This window comes from Drosophila sulfurigaster, chromosome X (assembly GCF_023558435.1).
Source record: "Drosophila sulfurigaster albostrigata strain 15112-1811.04 chromosome X, ASM2355843v2, whole genome shotgun sequence".
Lineage (NCBI taxonomy): Eukaryota > Metazoa > Arthropoda > Insecta > Diptera > Drosophilidae > Drosophila > Drosophila sulfurigaster.
The window spans coordinates 29,799,363-29,820,100 of NC_084885.1; the positions used below are offsets into that span (position 1 = coordinate 29,799,363).

At 36.7% G+C, this 20,738-nt stretch overlaps 1 protein-coding gene across 2 annotated transcripts in view; it reads left to right on the forward strand.

Moving 5' to 3' along the window:
- The window catches only part of LOC133849511 (disheveled-associated activator of morphogenesis 1), a 43,291-nt gene that overhangs the window by 18,234 nt on the left and 4,319 nt on the right, over positions 1–20,738 (forward strand). Inside the window, exons 2-4 of one of the 2 annotated variants that reach the window (XM_062285646.1) lie at positions 16,419–16,943; positions 16,977–17,555; positions 19,770–20,738. In XM_062285646.1, the coding sequence (XP_062141630.1) occupies positions 16,419–16,943; positions 16,977–17,555; positions 19,770–20,738 (2,073 nt within the window). Of the gene's footprint in view, positions 1–16,418; positions 17,556–19,769 lie in introns of both variants that reach the window. The other variant, XM_062285645.1, reaches the window with a different exon arrangement.

The window sequence follows — 20,738 nt, forward strand, 5'->3', positions numbered from 1 at the left end:
TGATGATGATGTTAATGATGATGATGATTACGATGATGATCGTCTTGTGCAAGTTAAGATGATAATGCTGTTCATGGTGACTAGATAACTGAACACATCAGCATGAGCATGACAATGTGATACTCTTAGTGCACTGAGCACGTGTTAAGTGCTGTCTTCTTGCGGCTTTAGACAGATATTTATCGAAAAATAATATCGCAAAGCAATGGAGGACAAAATCACATACGCAAGAATCACACTTGAAGCTTAGCTTGATCAATGACAGTCGAAGAAGAAGAAGTTGTTTTAAGGAAGGTATTAACTAATGAGAAAAGAAACTGAAAGTAAATTCTTATTTATCATGTGTGGTTTACTTTGAGATACAAAGGACCCATTTCTTCTTAAAATATATCATATTAATATACCACAAAAATAGTTAAATATACCAATGACTATATTAAGTATATTGATGCAGATCGCATTGAAATTATGCCATAGCGTACTAAAATATACCAGATTAACAGCCAAAGCAATTAACACCCCTAGTAAGTAGACATTTTTCCCTCATACAAAAGTATTTCTGAAATTTCGGGAATCAAAAATACTCTAGACATTATAGTATATACTAAATGTGTCTGAGATCTAGGTGTTCATATTGTTCTCGACTGTTAACGCTGCTCAAGAATACTATATTTAAGGATTTATAATAATTGAAAATATACAGACTCTTTTGTTAGGAAAAATAGTATTTGCAATAATAGAAAATACGCAGACTCTACTCTAATGATATTACGTATACGAATGCATAAAATGCCGACTTTGATGTTCTAACAAAAATGTGCAACATTTTCGTGCAAACTCAGAGCGACAAAAATGGATTGCAAACAAAAAGTTCTACGACGAAAGTGAGAGTGAGAGAACTCGACTAGCAGATACGCTGTAAATCGCTTTTAATCAATTGAAATTGCAATTTTTAACTGGTCCTCAGTACGAGTATCATACCCGATTTGTGTGCGTTGTCGCTTGCAGGGTATATAAGAAAACATGCCGCAGAATTTTGCACGATTTAATCGACGAATTTTGTAACAACAACAACAGCAACAGCAACAATGTCGTCGATGGCGACTAAGCTGTTGAGAGGCAAAGTGCACGCGAAGATTGAGACGGCGACGGCGACTGAGACTGAGACCTGAAACTGAAACTGAATCTGAGCCAAAGCTAAGTCAAAGCTATGGAGACTCGGCGGCCTGAACTCGGCGACACAAACAGCAAACGGGGCAAGCCTAAATCAAGTTGCAAGAATGCGGAATAAATGTCATGATGAAAATGAAACAAAATGTAAAGAAACTAGAAATAACAAACTAAACGCCGCTGTCGCCGCCTTTGTGCTCGCGCGTATCTTAAAGATACATTTATTTATGATATGGATGTGTGTTTGGCAGCCAAGCACATAGAGATACTTAGGTACTTAGTTATTGCATTAGCAATAATGTTGAGAGAGCTTAAACATGTTTCCACTTAATTCCAATCACTCCTCAAAACTGGTGCAACTCAAGTTGGGGGCGGGAGATTGTTCAATGTTGAATGTTAAATGTTCAAAGCGTTATTTATTATGCATCTCAACTCGCGACTCGCGACTTGAAAACAAGTTCTAGACCCACAAAGCTCATTAACATTTATGAAAACAAAACGACGAATAAGAAATAAATGTGTTAAAAATATAATTAATTGCCATTGCTGATGCAGCTCATTAGAGTAAAAGCCCAGCTTCGGTTTTGCTTCAGTTTTTCCTTCCCCCCAATTTTTTTTTTTTTCCATTTTTCAAGCTCTTCTGCCAACGAAGGTTGCGCAGACTAATTCGTTGACCATAATTCGAAAAGCAATTTCAGTCAATCGATAATTATGTGCTTTAAATAGCCCCACAACAAATATAGGATATAGGCAATTGAATGCCACGAAATATATATAGTTTGACTTATAGTAGTATATATAGTAGATTAGTATAGTATATCGATTTGTAGAAAAGCTGCCTTGACTCGATTGTTAAAGTTTTGTTTCCGGCAAACATCAAATTCCAGCTGAAGAAACATTGTTTTAAATATTTAGATTAATTTGATAGAACCTCATTTAACAAACATTAATTTACGTATTATTCAGATTCAAACTTTGTTTTTAAAGAACATCATTAAATATTATAAATTTACCTATTATTCAGATTATAATCTGCAGTCTTCAGCCATTGCATATATCAACTTTTAGTATTTATTCATCATAATCCAAGTGCAACGCTTTTCAAGTTAATACGCCAAGCTTTGGCCATAACTCTCGCGCTGGCCTCCTAAACTTTAAATGTCAGCTGAAATGTGCAACAGCAACAAGTATAGTAAATAAATTGCAACAAACAAAACCAAAAACAAAAACAAAAAACGAGCATTCAAATGGGAAATGGCAACAAAGCACAGGTTCAGTTTCAACTCCTCCCCCAAATTCAATCCAACAAACATACTCGACTCCATCTTGGGTCAAGTTTTTCAATTTGTGTTTGCTTTACTCATCTGAGATCTCGCAAATCAAATTCACTTTTTATTTCTTTTATTCCCACCAAAAATGTTGCGTGTAGTTTGTCGAGCGATCATCCAAAATTTATGCAGATCTGTAATCTGTAAATTTTTTGGTAAACTGGTGTTTGCCAAATGCTTCAAAAATTTGTATTTACAATACAATTTGCATTCCTCCCCCCTGATTTCATTCCCCATTTGATTGCAAGACGGAATTAGACTGCAAACGAGCCTTGATTTGATGGCTCTTGAGTTAAGAAAATCAGTGCAAAACTTGGCTTGATTTTCATTGCTCTGATCCATGCTGTGTTTAATGACGCCGCATTGATTCACTTTATGGAAGACCATAACAATTGGAATTTCAAAGATATTTTTGCGCAAATTACGATGCAATCTATGTACTTTTATACCACATGTTAATGGGGTAGATGAAGGCTAGAATTTTCGACTTAGTGCAGCTGATGAGTGTCTAAAAGTCGAGCTCTGATTTGTTACATTGAGCGTAGAAACTATAAATTATTATTATAGTATTTTAACAGTATATAAATTTGGTATATTTATATATATATGATTTGTTACATTTCTGTAACTAACAAAAACCTAAGTTAGCCTTAGCGTAGAAACTATAATTTATTTTAGTATATTTTTGGTATATTAATTTAGTATATTTTATGAATAATTCTAGTTAGACTTAAGTTACCCTTAGGGTTGAAGCTATAATTTATTTAAGTTTTTTTTTTTTGGTATATTAATTCGGTATATTTCACGAATAATTCTATTTACGAGTCGAGCTCTGATTTGTTACATTTCTGTAAGTATCAAAAACCTTAGTGTAAAAGTATATGCAGTATATTTTTGGTATATTAAATCGGTATATTAATTTAGTATATTTTATGAATAATTCTAGTTAGACTTAAGTTACCCTTCGAGTTGAAGCTATAATTTATTTAAGTATTTTTTTTTTGGTATATTAATTCGGTATATTTCACGAATAATTCTATCTACGAGTCGAGCTCTGATTTGTTACATTTCTGTAACTAACAAAAACCTAAGTTACCCTATAATTTATTTTAGTATATTTTTGGTATATTAATTTAGTATATTTTATGAATAATTCTACAAAAGGTGAACTTAAGCTACCCTTAGGAAAGAAACTATAATTTATTTTAGTATATTTTTGGTATATTAATTCGCTATATGAATTTAGTATATTTAATGAATAATTCTATTTAAAAGTTAGACTTAAGTTACCCTTAGGGTTGAAGTAAAGTAAGTATTAAGTATTTTTTTGTTGGTATATTAATTCGGTATATTTCAAGAATAATTCTATCTAAGAGTCGAGCTCTGATGTATTACACTTCTGCAAATAACAAAAACTTAAGCAACCTTTAGGATAGAAGCTATAATTAATTTTATTATATTTACAGTATATTAATTTGGTATATTTTAAGTAGTGGGTATCTCACAGTCGAACACACTCAACTGTAGCTTTTGAGCTCCACTCGACTCTTGTGCTAGTTCGTTTTGTTGCATTCGCTGGTGTAAATAATAATTAAAAAGCATTTTGTGTGTGTTTGCTGGGCGCCTCGTTTACACCTGAACTGAGTTGAGTTGAGTTGAGATGAGTTGAGATGAGCATCACATCCTCAACACCAGCATGAGCGTGAGTTCAAGCCATGTCAAATTGCAGTTGTAATTGTGGCTTGTTGCTTGCTGGATTTGCTGCTGGATTATAGCTGCTTGGCATGACGAATGCGTTTGGCGTTCATCCTCAAAGACAATGGGGCCTTCATGCTATCAAGAGAATCGCCCCCAAGTTGGCCATCCAAAGCTAAGCTGCCCGCATCGCATTTGTAATGACAGTGAAAGTTTTATATTTTTTGTGGTTGCTCACTATGATGATGATTCGCAGATGGGGCGACGATCATGGCGAATTTGTAGTTTTTTTTTTTTTTAGGGGCAAGTGGCTGGCATTTTGATTTTGGCCCCTCGAACAAAATGTTTTGTGCTGCACCCAGATCGATAGTCGACAGTTGAGAGTTGAGAGTCGAGAGTCGACAATTGCAAATGCAATCTGCTCGAGTTAGAGCCATAAATTCTTGGCCTGTCGACGCCTATTTGGCTTAAATATCAAATGGCGAACAGCGATAAGACTTTAGTATTTTTCTGCGTTTCTTATACTCGTTCTACCCATGTGGTAGAAGGGTATTGAAACTTTGTGGCGGTACAAACTGAATGTAATTGCCAGAAGTAGCGTGATTTTTGCAATATATGTATAGGCAATAGTATTAAAAGTCTTTGTGATTTCTATAAACTTGGTTGTGAATTAGATACAAAGCGTCTAAGTTAATTACTGATGTTTTGGTTGACATTGTACAATTTGGTATATTTTAAATGCAGTGGTATATCGATAAACTAGAGCATTCGGTATATTAAGGTAACATTTCCGTTTATTTAATACAATTTAGTATATCTTTCATGCAGTGGTATATCACAAAAATATAGCATTTGATATATTAAGGTAACTTTATGGTATATATTTCCAATACGGTTTATTCTACAAGTAGTGGTATATCTGAAATATATCATTTGGTATATTAAGGTAACTTTTCGGTACATATGCAATATGGTATATATTAAGGTAACATTTCAGTATATTTTGCACAATATGGTATATTTGGCATATACATATACTGAAAATATATCAATTGGTATATTTTAGTATTTTGTCGGCTTATTTCAACTTTTCCATTGTTCTGCTTTTATTGAAAATTGTTTAGCGGGTATCTGACAGTCGGGCACACTGGACTTTTGCTTGCATGCATGTTTTAAAGTTTTCAAATGTCAAATGGGCCAAATTAGTCAAAGCCGTAAAACACACACAAGCAAATAGAACTGTAAGCGGAGAATCCAGCTAGACAGTCAGTTGCATTCTGCACTAGAACCTGACACATGAGTACTCGAAACATTCACACACATACACTCATAAATTGCACTCGCATGTGGCACCTTTCGTAGTTGCTTGTTGCAATTGCTGTTGCTGTTGCTGCTGCTGCTGCTGTGTTGGAGTTATTTATGGGCTCAAGCATTTAGAAGGTTGTTTAGCCAGTTAGCCAGTTAAGATACGCGTCTCGTGTCCGTTGATAAGACGCTCCCTATTATAAATCTATATTGCCTGCCTGCCTGCCTGCCTGCCAGGCACTAACTACATTTCCCTCTTCTGAGATTAGTTGCGGCAGCAGCTGCAAAAACTAGGAAAACGATTTAGCATTTATGACGACTAAGGAAACAGTTATAATATATAATAGAAACTATAATTTAGCAATAATTATATTTGTGAATTCGAACAATCACAAAAATATTTGCAGTAAACATAAATTTCATATTTAGAAAGGTGATGAGTGAAATAAGTTTTCCAAATTAGAACATTCACTTTTAAGTATCACAAGTGATATTTTATATAAATAGAGGTTTTTTAACTAAGAAATTAAATTCGTATTAAAAAATGTATTAAGTACAAACTAATTTAGTTAGTTATTGGCTGCTGAGCGCTGATTTGTTACATTTTTGCAACAAGAAAAAACTTCAATCTGTTCCCATTTAGTTTAATGTAATTTGTGGAAAGAGAAACATAGATAGAGGGAGGGAGGGAGAGAGAGAGATTGAGGGGGAACACAACATGAAAAATTCAAACTAAAGTGGAAACTGAGACTAAAACTGAAACCGAAATTGAAATTGAAACTGAACAAGACACAAAAGTTGTAATATATAGCTGGGGGTAGTCAGTATGAGGTGTCGGAGGAGAGGAGGGCAAGGAGTGTGGGGGTGGGGGAATGTAAGGGAAGGTGTTTGGGGGTATTGCCTTGTGTAATAATTTTAACACCCGCATGCCTGATTACCAAGCGATTTGGATTTACCTTTACTTTTGTTTTTTTTTTTTTGCTTGCTTGTTTTTTGATTCGACTTTAATTTCAGTTGTATTGCTGTTGTTGTTGTTGTTGCTGCTGCTATTGTTGCATGTAAACTACACCTTACAACACCTTCATCACGGTCCAGCGCTGCTGTTGTTGTTATGTTTTTACTTTTATTGTAGTTTTATTATCTTGTTGCTGCTGGCCTCTGGTTGCTGTTGTTGCTGGTTGCTGCTGCAATGCGATAGTTTACACGATAGTTTTTTTTGTTGTTGTTGTGATTTATTTATTATTGTATATTCCGCCTTCAATGTTTTCTTGAGTGTGGGAGGCGTGGTGCTATTAAGTGCAGTTAGTTTCTTGTTAAGCGAGCGTCTTTTTTTTCGACTGCACTTGAAACGCGTTGAACGTCACGAACTGCACAAAATTAATGGCCAAGTGAACTGCCAAAAGTGGGAGATAGTAAACAATTGTAATATCGATAAATTAAGATTCCAAACTGATATATATACTAAGCAATTTTGTGGAGTTGAAACTGTTTGTATTTCAAATATGTCAACTTATATTTTATATATCATTTATTCTATTTTCTATATTTTTCACTTTGATTCTATTTTCTATATTTTCCACTTAATTCGAAATCTTAATCGTGTACTCAGTTTTCTCAGTGTACATATGTTACTTTGATTCATTCTTTGATTTGATAGTTGACTGACTATCTATAAATTAAATGCTGTACTTACATCTCGTCAAGACATCAACTTTTACTCTTACTTCAAATTGCACTTTTATGCAGTTTTTATTGATAATAGACTTGTAAATCAACCAATCAAATTATAAACCAAATGCTCTACTAGATCTCATCAAATTGAATCGAATCCATTCTATTCGTATTTTACTCTATTTGCACTTCATTAAAAAGCAACTTTCAACTGAATTTTCTGCAAGATTCTACCACCTCAAGAAATCATTCAATTCTACGTTCTCATTTCTTACTCTCTCTTCATTCGACTTGCACTTTTATTTGATGGCCAACTATAAAATCAATCTTGCGAAATGGTTGTTTCAACAAATCGTTTCTTTTTACCATTTCATTCTCTCTCTATAAACTTGAGATTTTTCATTTGTTTGTCAATTATCATATTGATGGTCTATTAACTAGAAATCGTCTCATTCTACTCTCTCCTCTCTCTTTTTAAAGTTTGCCTTTCATCAAATGATTAGTTTGATAAATCATCTTTCTTACTTCCTCTCTCCACAAACTTGCACTTTTAATCAGTATATTGATAGTTTATCAACTAAACATCAAACTATATACTCCAGATATTATCTCATTCTACTCTTTTTTAATCTCTCTCTCTTTCTTAAGCTCTTACTTTTGCATTGACTTTATAAGTCATCTCATTCTACCCTTTCTTAGTCTCTCTACAATTACTCTTTTATTCATCTGATGTTTCGCATTTGCTTGTCAACTAATATACATATTGATCGTTTATCAACTAAAAATCAAACTATTCTCTCCAGAAATCGTCTCATTCTACACTCTTTCTTTCTTTCTTTTTTAAGTAATACTTTTCATCAGATATCAAGAGATCGTTTCATTCTACTTCATTATTCTCTTTCTCTAAGAACTTGCAATTTTATTAAGATGCAGTTTCGGATTTTAAAAACAAATTATGTCTTTAATAAGTCGTCTCATTCTACTCTCTCTCTCTATCTCTCTTCAACTTAGACTTTTCATCAGACACAGCTTCTCATTTCGTATTAAGATTAACTCAAGAAATCGTTTCATTCTACATCTTCTTTCTCAATAAACTTGCACTTTTATTCAAATGCAGTTTCACATTTCTTTGTCAGCTAATATATTGAATTAAGAATTAAGAATTCGTCTCATTCTACTCTTTCTCTTTTCATCAGTTGCAGTTTCGCATTTGGTATCAAATGATTAGCTCCAGATATCATCTCATTCTACCCTTTCTTAAGCTCCCTTTCTTTTCTTTCTCTTTCTCTACAAACTTGCACTTTTCTTCAGATTCCATAACGATTAATAACGATTAATAGTCGCAGTAAATGCCACAGATTTTGCAATGTAATGCAATGCATTCCTCAGTCTCAGTCTCTGTATCTGTCTTTGTCTTTGCCTCTGCGCACTTGCTCTTGAGTAACTTGCCGCACACAGACAATGGATCATTTGGATGGCAATTTGCTTAACAGTTGCATCTAATTGCCGCCAGCAGCTTGGCTTAGCCTTTTTATTGTGTGTTAGTGTGTGTGTGTGTGTGCTTGCAAATGGGACAGAGAAAAATGCAATTATAGAGCGGTGGCTATGAAAATGAAAATGCAGTGGAAATGTGCTCAAAATGCTGGGCAATTAACTGTCAACTGTCAACACAACGTAAGTAAAATGCTTTCGTTAGTTGGTCGTAATGACTATTTTTGGACCGTGTGACAACACCAAACAGCAAACAACAAACAACAAACACCAAAATGCAATCGCCAATTGCAAATTGCCAGTGACCAAATGGAATGCATTCGCATTCGCATTCGCATGGAAAGCGGCTTTCAATGCGTCCGTCCAATGCGTCGTATGATTGATGTATGCGTGCAATGTGTGTATGCTTGTGTGTGTTGATCAGCTGCCTGGACGCACCAGTTGCCAACAGTTGTGTGTTCATGCGATGTGATGTGACGTTGAGCTGCATAAAAAGTGGGTAAAGATGCGCTTAGACCCACAGCGCGACTGTCGTCGTCGTCGTCGTCGTCGTCGCCACTTCAGTCAGCTGATGAACGAGTCTGCGAGGCAAAGGCAAAAAGGAAAAGTTGCTCATTGTTGCCGAGCAACAACAAATGTGCAACCACAGCAACAACAACAACAACAACAGCAGCTACCGTTGCGTTGCTTTCAACATTCGTTTGCTTATTTCTATACCCCACTAACATTGGGCACAAGGGTATATTGAATTAGTGACAATGCGCAGCAGACGCCATAAATATTTTTATCTTGCTGCGTCGCTTTTGTCGCTCTTTTCCGTCTGTCTGTCTGTCTGTCTGCCCTTTTAAACACATGAATCTCTGAGACCCCAAGAGCTAGTGTTAACAATTTTTAACACAATATTTGAAGGTCTGTAAGCTTATTTAAGCTTAATTAAGAAATTTGCCAAAATCAGCTAATTGCTAGATAAATTACAAAAATATATTTTTTAATCTATACAAACTAAACTAATAGCATTTGAACTACAAAATTATTGAATAAGTTATTTAAAATTGACTTTAAATACATTAAGAGATCACTAAATTATAAAGATAATACATAATGGGGACAATTTGTAATCTGTTTATTTTCGATTTTGCAACACAATCAATATACAACTGTGAACATTGAAATAGCAGTGCGAGAGAAGCTTATTTATTTTTTCGCATATTTCTTTTTGTTAGTTGATCACTGACACATTGTTTTTGTAAAATGTTAGATTTGGTTAGTTTTTCTGTGAATTGTATGTGTTGACATCTGAAACTGAAATTGCTTAAGTAAGTAAGTTGAGTACTTGATTATCCTTATAAGTAAAACTTAGGATAATCAGAGTGAATTATATTGAGATTATTGCGCTCTTTTATCAATAAGTTCTTAATCGAAAAACTTTGATTAACCTTATGAATAATTTATAAATTATTGAGCTCTATTTTTGCGTTCTTAAGTGTGCCTAAATTATGCAAAATAATAAATACAATTCATAGCGTTGCACAATACTTATTGTTTGTATGTTGAGTAGGAGTATTTCAACAATAGAAATATTTGATGAACAATTTTCTGAAATGTCTATTCAACACATTAAATTTTAATGCAGCATCAACTGCAACTTTTGCATATTCATAGATCAAAATAAAACCAAAAAAAAAGCTGCCGGGTATTAGACAGCGGCACGCTTGTCGCATGTCGACTTTCTTGCTTGTTCGTTCACGTTTTATTTTTCCTCGGCATGCGGAAAAACAAGTTTTCATTTTCATGCTGCTTTTGCGCCACTTGATTTTTCGTCTCTTGTATTAAGGGCACTTCGCATTGTTGCTGCCTCACTTGCCTTGCTTGCTTCCACATATTTGTGCCAAATTGCGAGGCATCGCGCAAGTGTCTTCTCTCACTTCCTGCCTGCCACACACACACACACACACTCACACACACGCACACACACACAACATGCCTGTCAAGGCGCCTTAACTTTTCATCCATTTTCATATTTTCATATTTTCCATTTCACTTTTCGGCGCCCACTTTATAAAGTTATTACCAAGGCGACCAAGCAAGCAAGCATCTGTGTGCTTTCTGCTAGTGGGTGTACTCGGAAGTGGAGACTTGCTTTTGGGTTTGGGTTTGGGTTTGGGTTTGAGGCTAGGGGCGTGACAGACAAGTGTGAAAAATGTAACGATCATGCGATTCGATTTGGCGCCAGCCAGCCAGCCAGCCAGTCAGTCAGTCTGACAGCCATTTGGCACTCAATTTTCCCAGCTGCATGAACTCAGCAGCAGCAAACAAAAATAACAGCAGCACTCATAATTGTATAATCAGTGCCAATACTTAATAACGAAACAATACAATCAGTAGAGTAAAACAACACACATTATTTATGTATTACACGCATATTCATAGACTTTTGTCAGCTGCCGTATCAATTATGTGCAAATCTTGCGAAATATTTCGAAATTTCATTATATTTATGTAAGCTGGAATACTGATTAAATTAGGTTAGAGAAGATAAAACAATTTGCTAATATTTTAGGTGTAGTATTAGTATATTTTTATATTTCAGTCAATAGTCTTACAACTGAAATTATTATTACAAATTCAGTAGTCTACTTGCGTTAGTAGTCTACAATCTTAATAAAAATTAAAAAGATTAATTTCAAAATCAGCATTTTATTTGCAATAAAATAGTTAGGTAATATTGCTATTGCTTTTTGAATTTGATTAAAAAGGATTACAAACAATTTGCTCATACTAATATTAAAAATTGCATTATTATGCTGATTAAATTGGCTACGAGAAACTTTAGAAACTTTGCTAATATAATAGTATTAGTATATTTATATAAGTATGTCAGTATTAATATACTAGAAATCATTGAATTCAAATGTTCACAAACTATCCTAAAATTGTTCATTAGAAATTCTGTAGTTTACTTGCAATACAATAGATTGGTAAATATTGCAAAATTGGTTTAGAAAGCATTAAAAACTTTGCTAATAATATCAGTATAATAGTATTAGTATATTCATATTAATATGTCAGTATTAATATACTAGAAATCATTGAATTTAAATTTTCTTAAAAGTTTCATTGCATATTCAGAAGTTTATTAAACCCTTTCGGGAGGGGGTTTTATTTCGAAAACCAAGATAGTTAGAGAAAATCTTTTTTCAGATTCTGAAAGATGACTAAAAATAATTATGTACTGCATACTTGGAAATCCTGAATTCGTCCTTTTATCCTGGGACATATAATCCCAATCCGAAGATATTCACCGTTACTTTTTTGTTTACATTATGAAATAGACACTTAAAACTGTGTTTGGGATATTTCACAAGTGCTCTAGCATTAAAATTATAGAAAATACGATGCAATGAAAAATTTTGGGACGTATTGTCCCAGTAGTCCCGAAAGGGTTAAGAGTAATATTTTATTTAAAAAGATATTGTAATCTAAGGAAGTTAGTTTCCTTTTGATTGCCTAACATACATATTTATATATTAAACATTATTTATACTGTTAACAAGAAAAAATACTGAAAGATTCTGAGAGTAATATACTATCTATATACTATAATCTACTTTGCATCTTTTTGCTAGTTGCTAGAATGTTTTTGTGCAACAAGTCAAATATATATTTGAAACGCTTTAAGTGGGCAACTTATTGAATGACCCTCAAGCCAAGTGACACTTGAGGGTTTCGGTTCATTAGGCCAGCTCGTCGTAAGCTGATGTTGTTGTTGTTGTTGTTGTTGTTGTTGTTGTTGTTGTTGTGTACCCAATAACAAAAACAACAAAAAGACAACGATAGATCGTGTGTTGACCCTTTTTTAATGAGCATATCAAATATTGTCTCTCAAATTGTGTCCAAATATGCGCAACTGATGGGCAACATATTAGCCCACGCTCCAAAAACAAAAACTAAAACTAAAATACGACAATATAGTTTAATGACAAACAAAGCGAGAAGACAGAAGATGCGATTTTAATTAGTCTTTAAGCCAAAATAAGCGACGCAACGAAACGTTTCGCCCACAAACGAGATTTCTAGATTGCCAGACCAACTATGACAAGACGCTAAGACAGAGTTCTCAGTGCAAGTCTCTCAAAAAGCCAAAGCATTGACCTGATTTCATGTCACAACGGCAACAGTTGGCGTTGAGTTGGCAACTGGGGCGAGAGTCGTGCATGAATTGGAAGTTGACTGTTGACTAAAAAGACGCTGACTTTGACGACGCGTCAACAGCTGGAAGCTGGGTTACTGGGGTGCCTTTTGTTGTTGTTGTTGTTTGCATTTGCATATTTACTAGTAACAATTGCAATTGGCTAAAATTACTTAACACAATTGGCAACAGTCGACAGCCGAGAGCCATCAACCAGCTGATGAGCTGAGTTGGCCAAGTGGCCAAGTGGGCAATCGTCTGGAACTGACTGACGACTGCTGATTATCCAACAATAAAATCGAGCATATTACAAATATTGCTACCACATCTACCACGTCGTGTTATTATTATGATGTATTCAAATTACAACAGACGGACAAGAAAAAATACACAACCGAAGGCGCCAAGTGCTTTTTATGTTATGTTATTATGTTATGCATTTCATTTCATATTTATTAGCTTGTATTACACACTTTTAATGCTGCAAATTTGATGTGCATTCAAATGGATATATTCAAGTGATATAATTGCGTTTCAAAGTGAGCTATTAAAGACAGATAACTAATTGCGTTAAATCAAATTATTTAATTATGGAAAATCAAATGAGAATTAATATAATAAATATCATTACAATTATCATCATTTGTTATGATACTTCAATTATGCAATGAAGTAACTTGGCAAGCATGAAATTCAAGGAAATTAATCTATGGTTCTTCCTTTTGAAAGACATAAAATTTATTTTGAAATTAAAGAAGAACTGAACTGGAGAATTTGCATGACTTCATGATATTTGGATTGAAAAATCTTAATTTAAGATTATTTTGATCTTAAAAAAAGAATATCTTGCAATAAGATTATTAGGTTGAAATAATCTTAAATCAAAATTTGTATGCTGTATTTGAATTTTAAGATAAAAAACATCTTATTTTCAGATTTAAATCTAGATTCAAGAATGTTTTATTCTATATTGAAAAGTAAACAGCCTATCTTGATGTAAGATTTTTTCTAGTTTCCTAATATGATGGAAATTCCTTCCTTTAAAATTAGAACCTAATTTCTTTTTTTCTTTTTTTTTAACAATCGAAACTTAAGATTGTTTGATCTTGATTTAAGATTTTGCCTATGTGGTTAAATTTGGAGATTTTTATAGCCGCTACCCATAGGGTAGAAGGGTATTATAACTTTGTGCCAGTAGGAAATGTATGTAACAGGAGGAGGCATCTCCGACCTTATAAAGTATATATATTCTTGATCAGCATCAACAGCCGAGACGATATAGCCATGTCCGTCTGTCCGTCCGTCCGTATGAAACACTGGATCTCAGAGACTATAAGAGATGAAGCTATAATTTTTTTTTTCGACAGCATTTGTTATGTTTGCACGCAGATCAAGTTTGTTTCAATTTTTTGCCACGCCCACTTCCGCCCCCGCAAATCAAAAAAACAAGCGTAATTTTAAAGCTAGAGTTGCAAATTTTTGGTATATACAATAATTACTATAGTAGTTATGATTCCTGAAAATTTGGTTGCGATCAGATAAAAATTGTGGAAGTTATTAAAGAAATACTTTTGTATGGGCAAAAACGCCTACTTACTAGGGCTCTTAGTTGCTTTGGTATATTATGCCGCCTATAATATATTTTGAATGTGGTACTATATCGGTATAACAAAAATACCATTTGATATACATATGTTTAGTATTTTTGTATTTTTGGGTATATTTCGAAAAAATACCGCAATATTTTGCTTTTATTCAAAATGGGTAGCGGGTATCTCACAGTTGAGCACACTCGACTGTAACTTTCTTACTTGTTTCATTCTTGAAACAAGATTATAATCTTGATTTTCAAGACTGAGCAATCAAAATGTTTCGTAATATTTCGATTTGAATTTTTCTTGGTTCAATTTTCACATCAAGCAATCGTGATTCAAGATTTAATTCTTGACTTCAGCACGTTTTTTCTTTCTGTGTATTAAAAACTTAAATATCATAAAATACGACCAAAATTCAAGCATGTTTCACTTCATAAATTTCAGTTTTGCCATATGCAGTGTTATTCAACAATAAAAAGTCGAGCGTGTTATTATTACGAGGGACGAGAGTTGTGTTTATTATTGTAATCAATCTATGCAAATCATTAATCAGCATAATTTGAGCGTTGTTGTTTGGCGATCAAATGGCCAATAGACATTTGCATATATGGCTAATTGACTTGAATGTAAAACAAAATTGAAAGAAATGCAATAAAAAGACGCTCGGTTGATTCCCATGCATATTTCTAAGCATTAAGTATATATATATGTATGTATATTGTACTTGATACTTTCAACATTCTGAAGCCCACACATAATGCATTAGGATGATGTGGGTGGTTGAATGGGTGGGGGGGGAATGAGGGGATAACTTTAATCCTATGTGAAGAATTTCAACACATGTCAAACGCAATTGCCAGACAGTTATGACAGTTGGAAAACCAACAAACTGTTCAGTTGTACATACATAATTTTCTTTTCTGTTTTGTTTTTCTTTTTTGCCTTTGCCCACGCGTCAAAGAATAACGAAAAACCCACGAGGCAACGAGACACATATCGAAACTCCAACTGACTGCATAATGACAGATATAAATCTTAATAGAGCACAACATATGGGCTAAGAACTAAACGATGTTCAAATACTCTGCAAATACTTGCAAGAAATTCAATTTTGTATGTCATACTTCGAGTATTAGGAATATTTTCGCTTTTAATATTTGCACAAATAAAAATAGTTTCAGAATTTAGAAATATTCAAAATACTAAATAAAAATAAATGAACTAGTGAAGCCAGAACGTTAATGATTTTAATTGAAAATTTAATAAATTGTGAAATTGCGTTTGTCATATGAAAAGTTAGGAATATATATATTTATAATATATCATATAATATTTAATATAGCTTTTTTATTTATTATATTAAATCTATTATCAAATACAAACATTTAATTTACTTAAAATAGAATGCTTTAGATGTTTTAAAAAGAATTTTTGCATTAAGTAATTAAGTTTTAATGTTCAATTTTTGATTTTGCTTTTCTTTGAAAAATCTAATAAATATAAATATGAAATAAATATCGCAACTATCGTATTGACGCGATAGTTTTGTGTGTTTGTGGCATCTCAAGTTTCATCTCTAAAAAAAATATTCCGTTGTACAAATGGAATTAATTGAGATGAATTTGTAGCTCATAAGTTATTGGACTCTGTGGCAGCAAAGTGTATGCCAAACACGCACACACACACACACACACACACACCTGCACACACACACACACAGGCACACACAGTTGCACAGTTGCAGTGTCAACTGTTGCGTGCTTTGGAGTGACATTTGTCTTGTTGCCTTGGCATGCGACTTGACAGCCATTTGTCTACCACGACACCTAACAATGGACATTGATTGCCAGAAAGGGGATAGACAGAGACAGAGCGGAAGTGGGAGGGGGAGGGGGAGAGGAGGCTTAGCAACTTATTGCTATTATCATTGAGCAGAGAATCTAATAAGAATTCCCAAATTGTATTTCATTGCAGAAGCTACAGTCGTGTCCGATTGTTTGCATCAACGAGCCCGATACGCACAGCACGAATACGGAAATATTGCAGACGTCGCCAGAGAGCACGCTAGAGAAACCTAAAAATAGTGGGGCAACAACAACACCGACGACAACAACAACGGTAGCTGGAGGAGCAGCAACAACTGTGCACAGCGGCAGCAACAATAGCAGCTGCATAACAATCAATGCACCAACAACTGCAACTGCAACAGCAGCAGCAGCAACAACAGGAACAGCAGCAACAGCGGCCACAACGAGCAGCACAGCGGGTGTAACGAAGATAACGATTACCAGTGACAACAGTCAGAGCAACAGCAACGGCAACGGCAACAAGAGCAACATCGTACTCAATAGCTACAGCAACAGCAAGAACAACAATAACAACAGCAGCAACAGCAACAGCAACTGCAACATCAGCAGCAATAACAACAACAGTTTGATATCGATAACTAGCTTAAACAGCTGCAGCGATTTAAGCAGCGGCAGCACAGCAACCCTTGCACTCAGCAGCAGCAGCCACAACAGCAGCCACAACAGCAGCAACAACAACATCAGCCACAACAGTCGCCCCCACAGCAACAGCAGTCCCAACGGCGGCCACGGCGGCAGCGACACTTCATCGGCCAACTTCCAAGAGCGTTTCGATTTCGAGAACTGGAAGAGCATCATCACCGACTTCAGTTGCTTCAACAGTTTGTATCGCTATTGGAATCACTACAGCGGCAACAGCAGCAGTAGCAACAGCGATAATAACAGCAACAATTGCAACAGCAGCAGCGGTGGCAGCAGCAGCAGCAACAACAACACTTTGCGTGGCGATCATGCCGATGAGAGCAACGGCTTGGGCAACTCATTCTACACACATAATATCCTAGGCTATACTTTTGGCTATCCCTTTGGCCTCAAGGAGGACGTCGACGCCGACAGCAGCAGCAGCAGTCACGGCGGCGGTGCTGGAGGCGTAGGTGGTGTTGGTCACGCCCTCAAGAAATTACAGGGCAACAGCAGTAGCAACAACAACGCAGAGACGCCTTTGCAAAAACACTACAGACAGCAGCAGAAGAAGAAGATGCCCGTATTTAGGGGCAGACGAGCCTGGTGCGGCTGCTTCAAGGTAAGTGTTGTGATTTTCTCACTTCATGACTCTCTGATTGACTGGGTGATTCATTGACTGACTCCCTCACAGACTGGCTGATGTCTTGACTGTCTTCCTAGCTAATACCCTGACTGACTCCTCACATCCTGACATCCTGACTGACGCATAGACTGACTGATTTCCTGACAGACTCCCTGACTGACTGATTCCCTGACAGACTTTCTGATACCTTGACTGATTCTCTGTGTGACTGGCTGATACCCTGACTGACTCCCTCACTTCTTGTCTCCCTGACTGTCTGATAGGCTGCCTAATTTCATGACTGATTTCCTGATTTCCTGACTGACGAATAGACCACCTGATTTCATGACTGACTTCCTGACTGACACCAAGACTGATTCCCCTACTGTCTCTCTGACTGATAGGCAGACTGATGTCATGACTGACTTCCCAACTGATTCTCTGACTAAGTGTCTGATACCTTGACTGTCTCCCTGACTGACTGGCTGATTCCTTAACTGTCTTCCTAACCGACTGGCTGATACCCTGACTACTGACTCCCTCACTTCTTGTATCCCTGACTGACTGATAGGCTGCCTGATTTCATGACTGATTTCCTGATTTCCTGACTGACGAATAGACCACCTGATTTCATGACTGACTTCCTGACTGACACCAAGACTGATTTCCCTACTGTCTTTCTGACTGATAGGCTGACTGATGTCATGACTGACTTCCTAACTCACTGGCTGATTCCTTAAATGTCTTCCGAACCGACTGGCTTGCTACCCAGACTGACTTCCTCACTTCCTTACTCCCTGACTGATTGATGGACTGTCTGATTTCATGACTGACTTCCTAGCTTCCTGACTGACCTGCTGACTCCCTAACTCACTAAGGAAATACCTGAATAAGAGCCTCACTCCCTCACAAGCGATGTCAACAAGCTGCCTTCGCAATGCGCTGGCCAAATCAAGCACAAGTCACGTGCCAATTGTCATCAACTTATATTAGTTACCTGGTTACCTGACCCAATTGCTCTGCTCTGCACTCGTCTGCAATTGAAGCCAGCGATTGACAGCGATGACATATCAAATTGCGCACGAAATTGCATAAGTGCAAAAAATCACTCGGAAGAAAGAAAGCAACAAAAAAAAAATGTTTCTTATAGCCCAGATATCCAGACTGAGTGAGAAAAAGCGAGAGCACAGTGATAATGTTGCAGCTGATTGAAAAGCAAGTGCAAGGAATATAGTTCAACTCTAGCGGAAAGATAACTAATTTCTTGAACTCACTTTCAAATGTTGCTCCACGTTTTTTACTAAAAAGATTCTATAGTTTGATTGCCTAGTCAAGTTTTTCTTCAGTTACACTGTTAGTGGCGATTTCGCTGTATTTATTATATATTCTATCAAAGACAAGTTTGGCAAAATGAATTTGCCATTTAGAAGAACTTGCATAAAACAACATTTCCTTTTATGTCAGATCTTTGATCATCATGTTTTGGTGCTTCAATTAGAGACTGCGATTTCAAATTTGTATTTTGTAACATGCTTGAAAGTGTTAATCAAGACATTGCCTCAGTTTGCTTTACAACATCGCGTCTATCAATTAGATCGATTGAAATGACTCAACTATGGACTAATCAAATAGAACTAATATTGATTGATCGTATTCTAAACATTAGAGAGCTTTGATCCCAGCTAGCGTCGTCATAGGTAACTCTTTTGCTTAGTACTACAGAAACTTTCCTTTCCCTTTTCCTTAGTGATTTCATAGGTGACTATTTTTCTTAGTACTACAGAAAGTCTCTCTTTCCTTTTTCTGACTGGTTTACTATGAAATCTTTCCCTTCCCTTTTCCCTAATGATTTCTTAAATGATTTCCGTCTAGCACCACAGAAACGATCCCTTCCCTTTTCCTCACTGCTTTCATGGGTGACTCTTCCGCCTTTGTCTTTAAGAATTCCAGCTGAGTCAGAACTTGGCCACAATTACTTTAGATTGCAATGCAGCAAGGTTGAGCAATGGCTTAAGCCACACAACGTTGTAGTAAAGACCGCATTGGTGGTGCAGTGTAATTGGACATGCACTGTTAACGCCTTGGAGGAGCTTGCCGCTTGAGCGACTCGCAACTTGCGACTTGCGACTTGCGACTCATGACTTACGCTTCTGCATTGTTGCCACATGCGCTGATCAATTTGTTTCTTCATTTGTTGCGTTTACTTTACAGGATGACGAACCACCCGAGATTTGTGTGGTCGAAGGCGGATTCACGCTGCAAGCGCTCACGCCCACACAGCCGATGCCCTCGGGCGATGAGCTGGACACAAAGTTCGCCGAGCTGGTGGAGGAACTCGATTTGACGGCGCCCAACAAGGAGGCGATGCTCAGTTTGCCGGCCCAAAAGAAATGGCAAATCTATTGTTCACGCAAAATGCCGTTGGACCAAAACGATGGTCCCGATGCGGCGGCGATCACACAGCCACCGACAGCGGAGCACTACATTGAGCGTCTGAAGGATCTGGTGGTGCACGTGTCGCTATCGCCAGAGGATTCGCCCAGCCACGAGCTGAGCTCACGGCTCGACAATCATGCCGCCTTTGTGGACGCCCTGAAGACAGCGTTGCGCACCTCGACGCACAGTTTTGTGCTGCGCTTCGTGGAGCTCGATGGGTTGCCGGCTTTGCTCAATCTGCTGATGCAGCTGGACATCCGGGTGGCAAACAGTTCGCTGCACACCAGTTTGATCGGTTGCATCAAGGCGCTGATGAACAACTCGATGGGACGGGCGCATGTCCTCGCTCATCCCACAGCAATCGATACGATTGCTCGCTCCTTGGCGGCGGATAATATACGTACCAAGATCTCGGCCCTGGAGATCCTTGGAGCTGTGTGTCTGGTGCCGGGCGGACATCGCAAGGTGCTTCAGGCAATGCTGCACTTTCAGGAATATGCCACGGAGCGAACGCGCTTCCAGAGCATTGTCAACGATCTGGATCGCTCGACGTACGCGTATCGGGACAATGTGAATCTGAAGACGGCTCTGATGTCGTTTGTGAATGCAGTGCTGAACTATGGACCCGGCCAGGAGAATCTCGAGTTTCGTTTGCACTTGCGCTACGAGTTCTTGATGCTTGGCATTCAGCCGGTCATCGACAAGTTGCGCACGCATGAGAACGAGACGCTCGACAGGCATTTG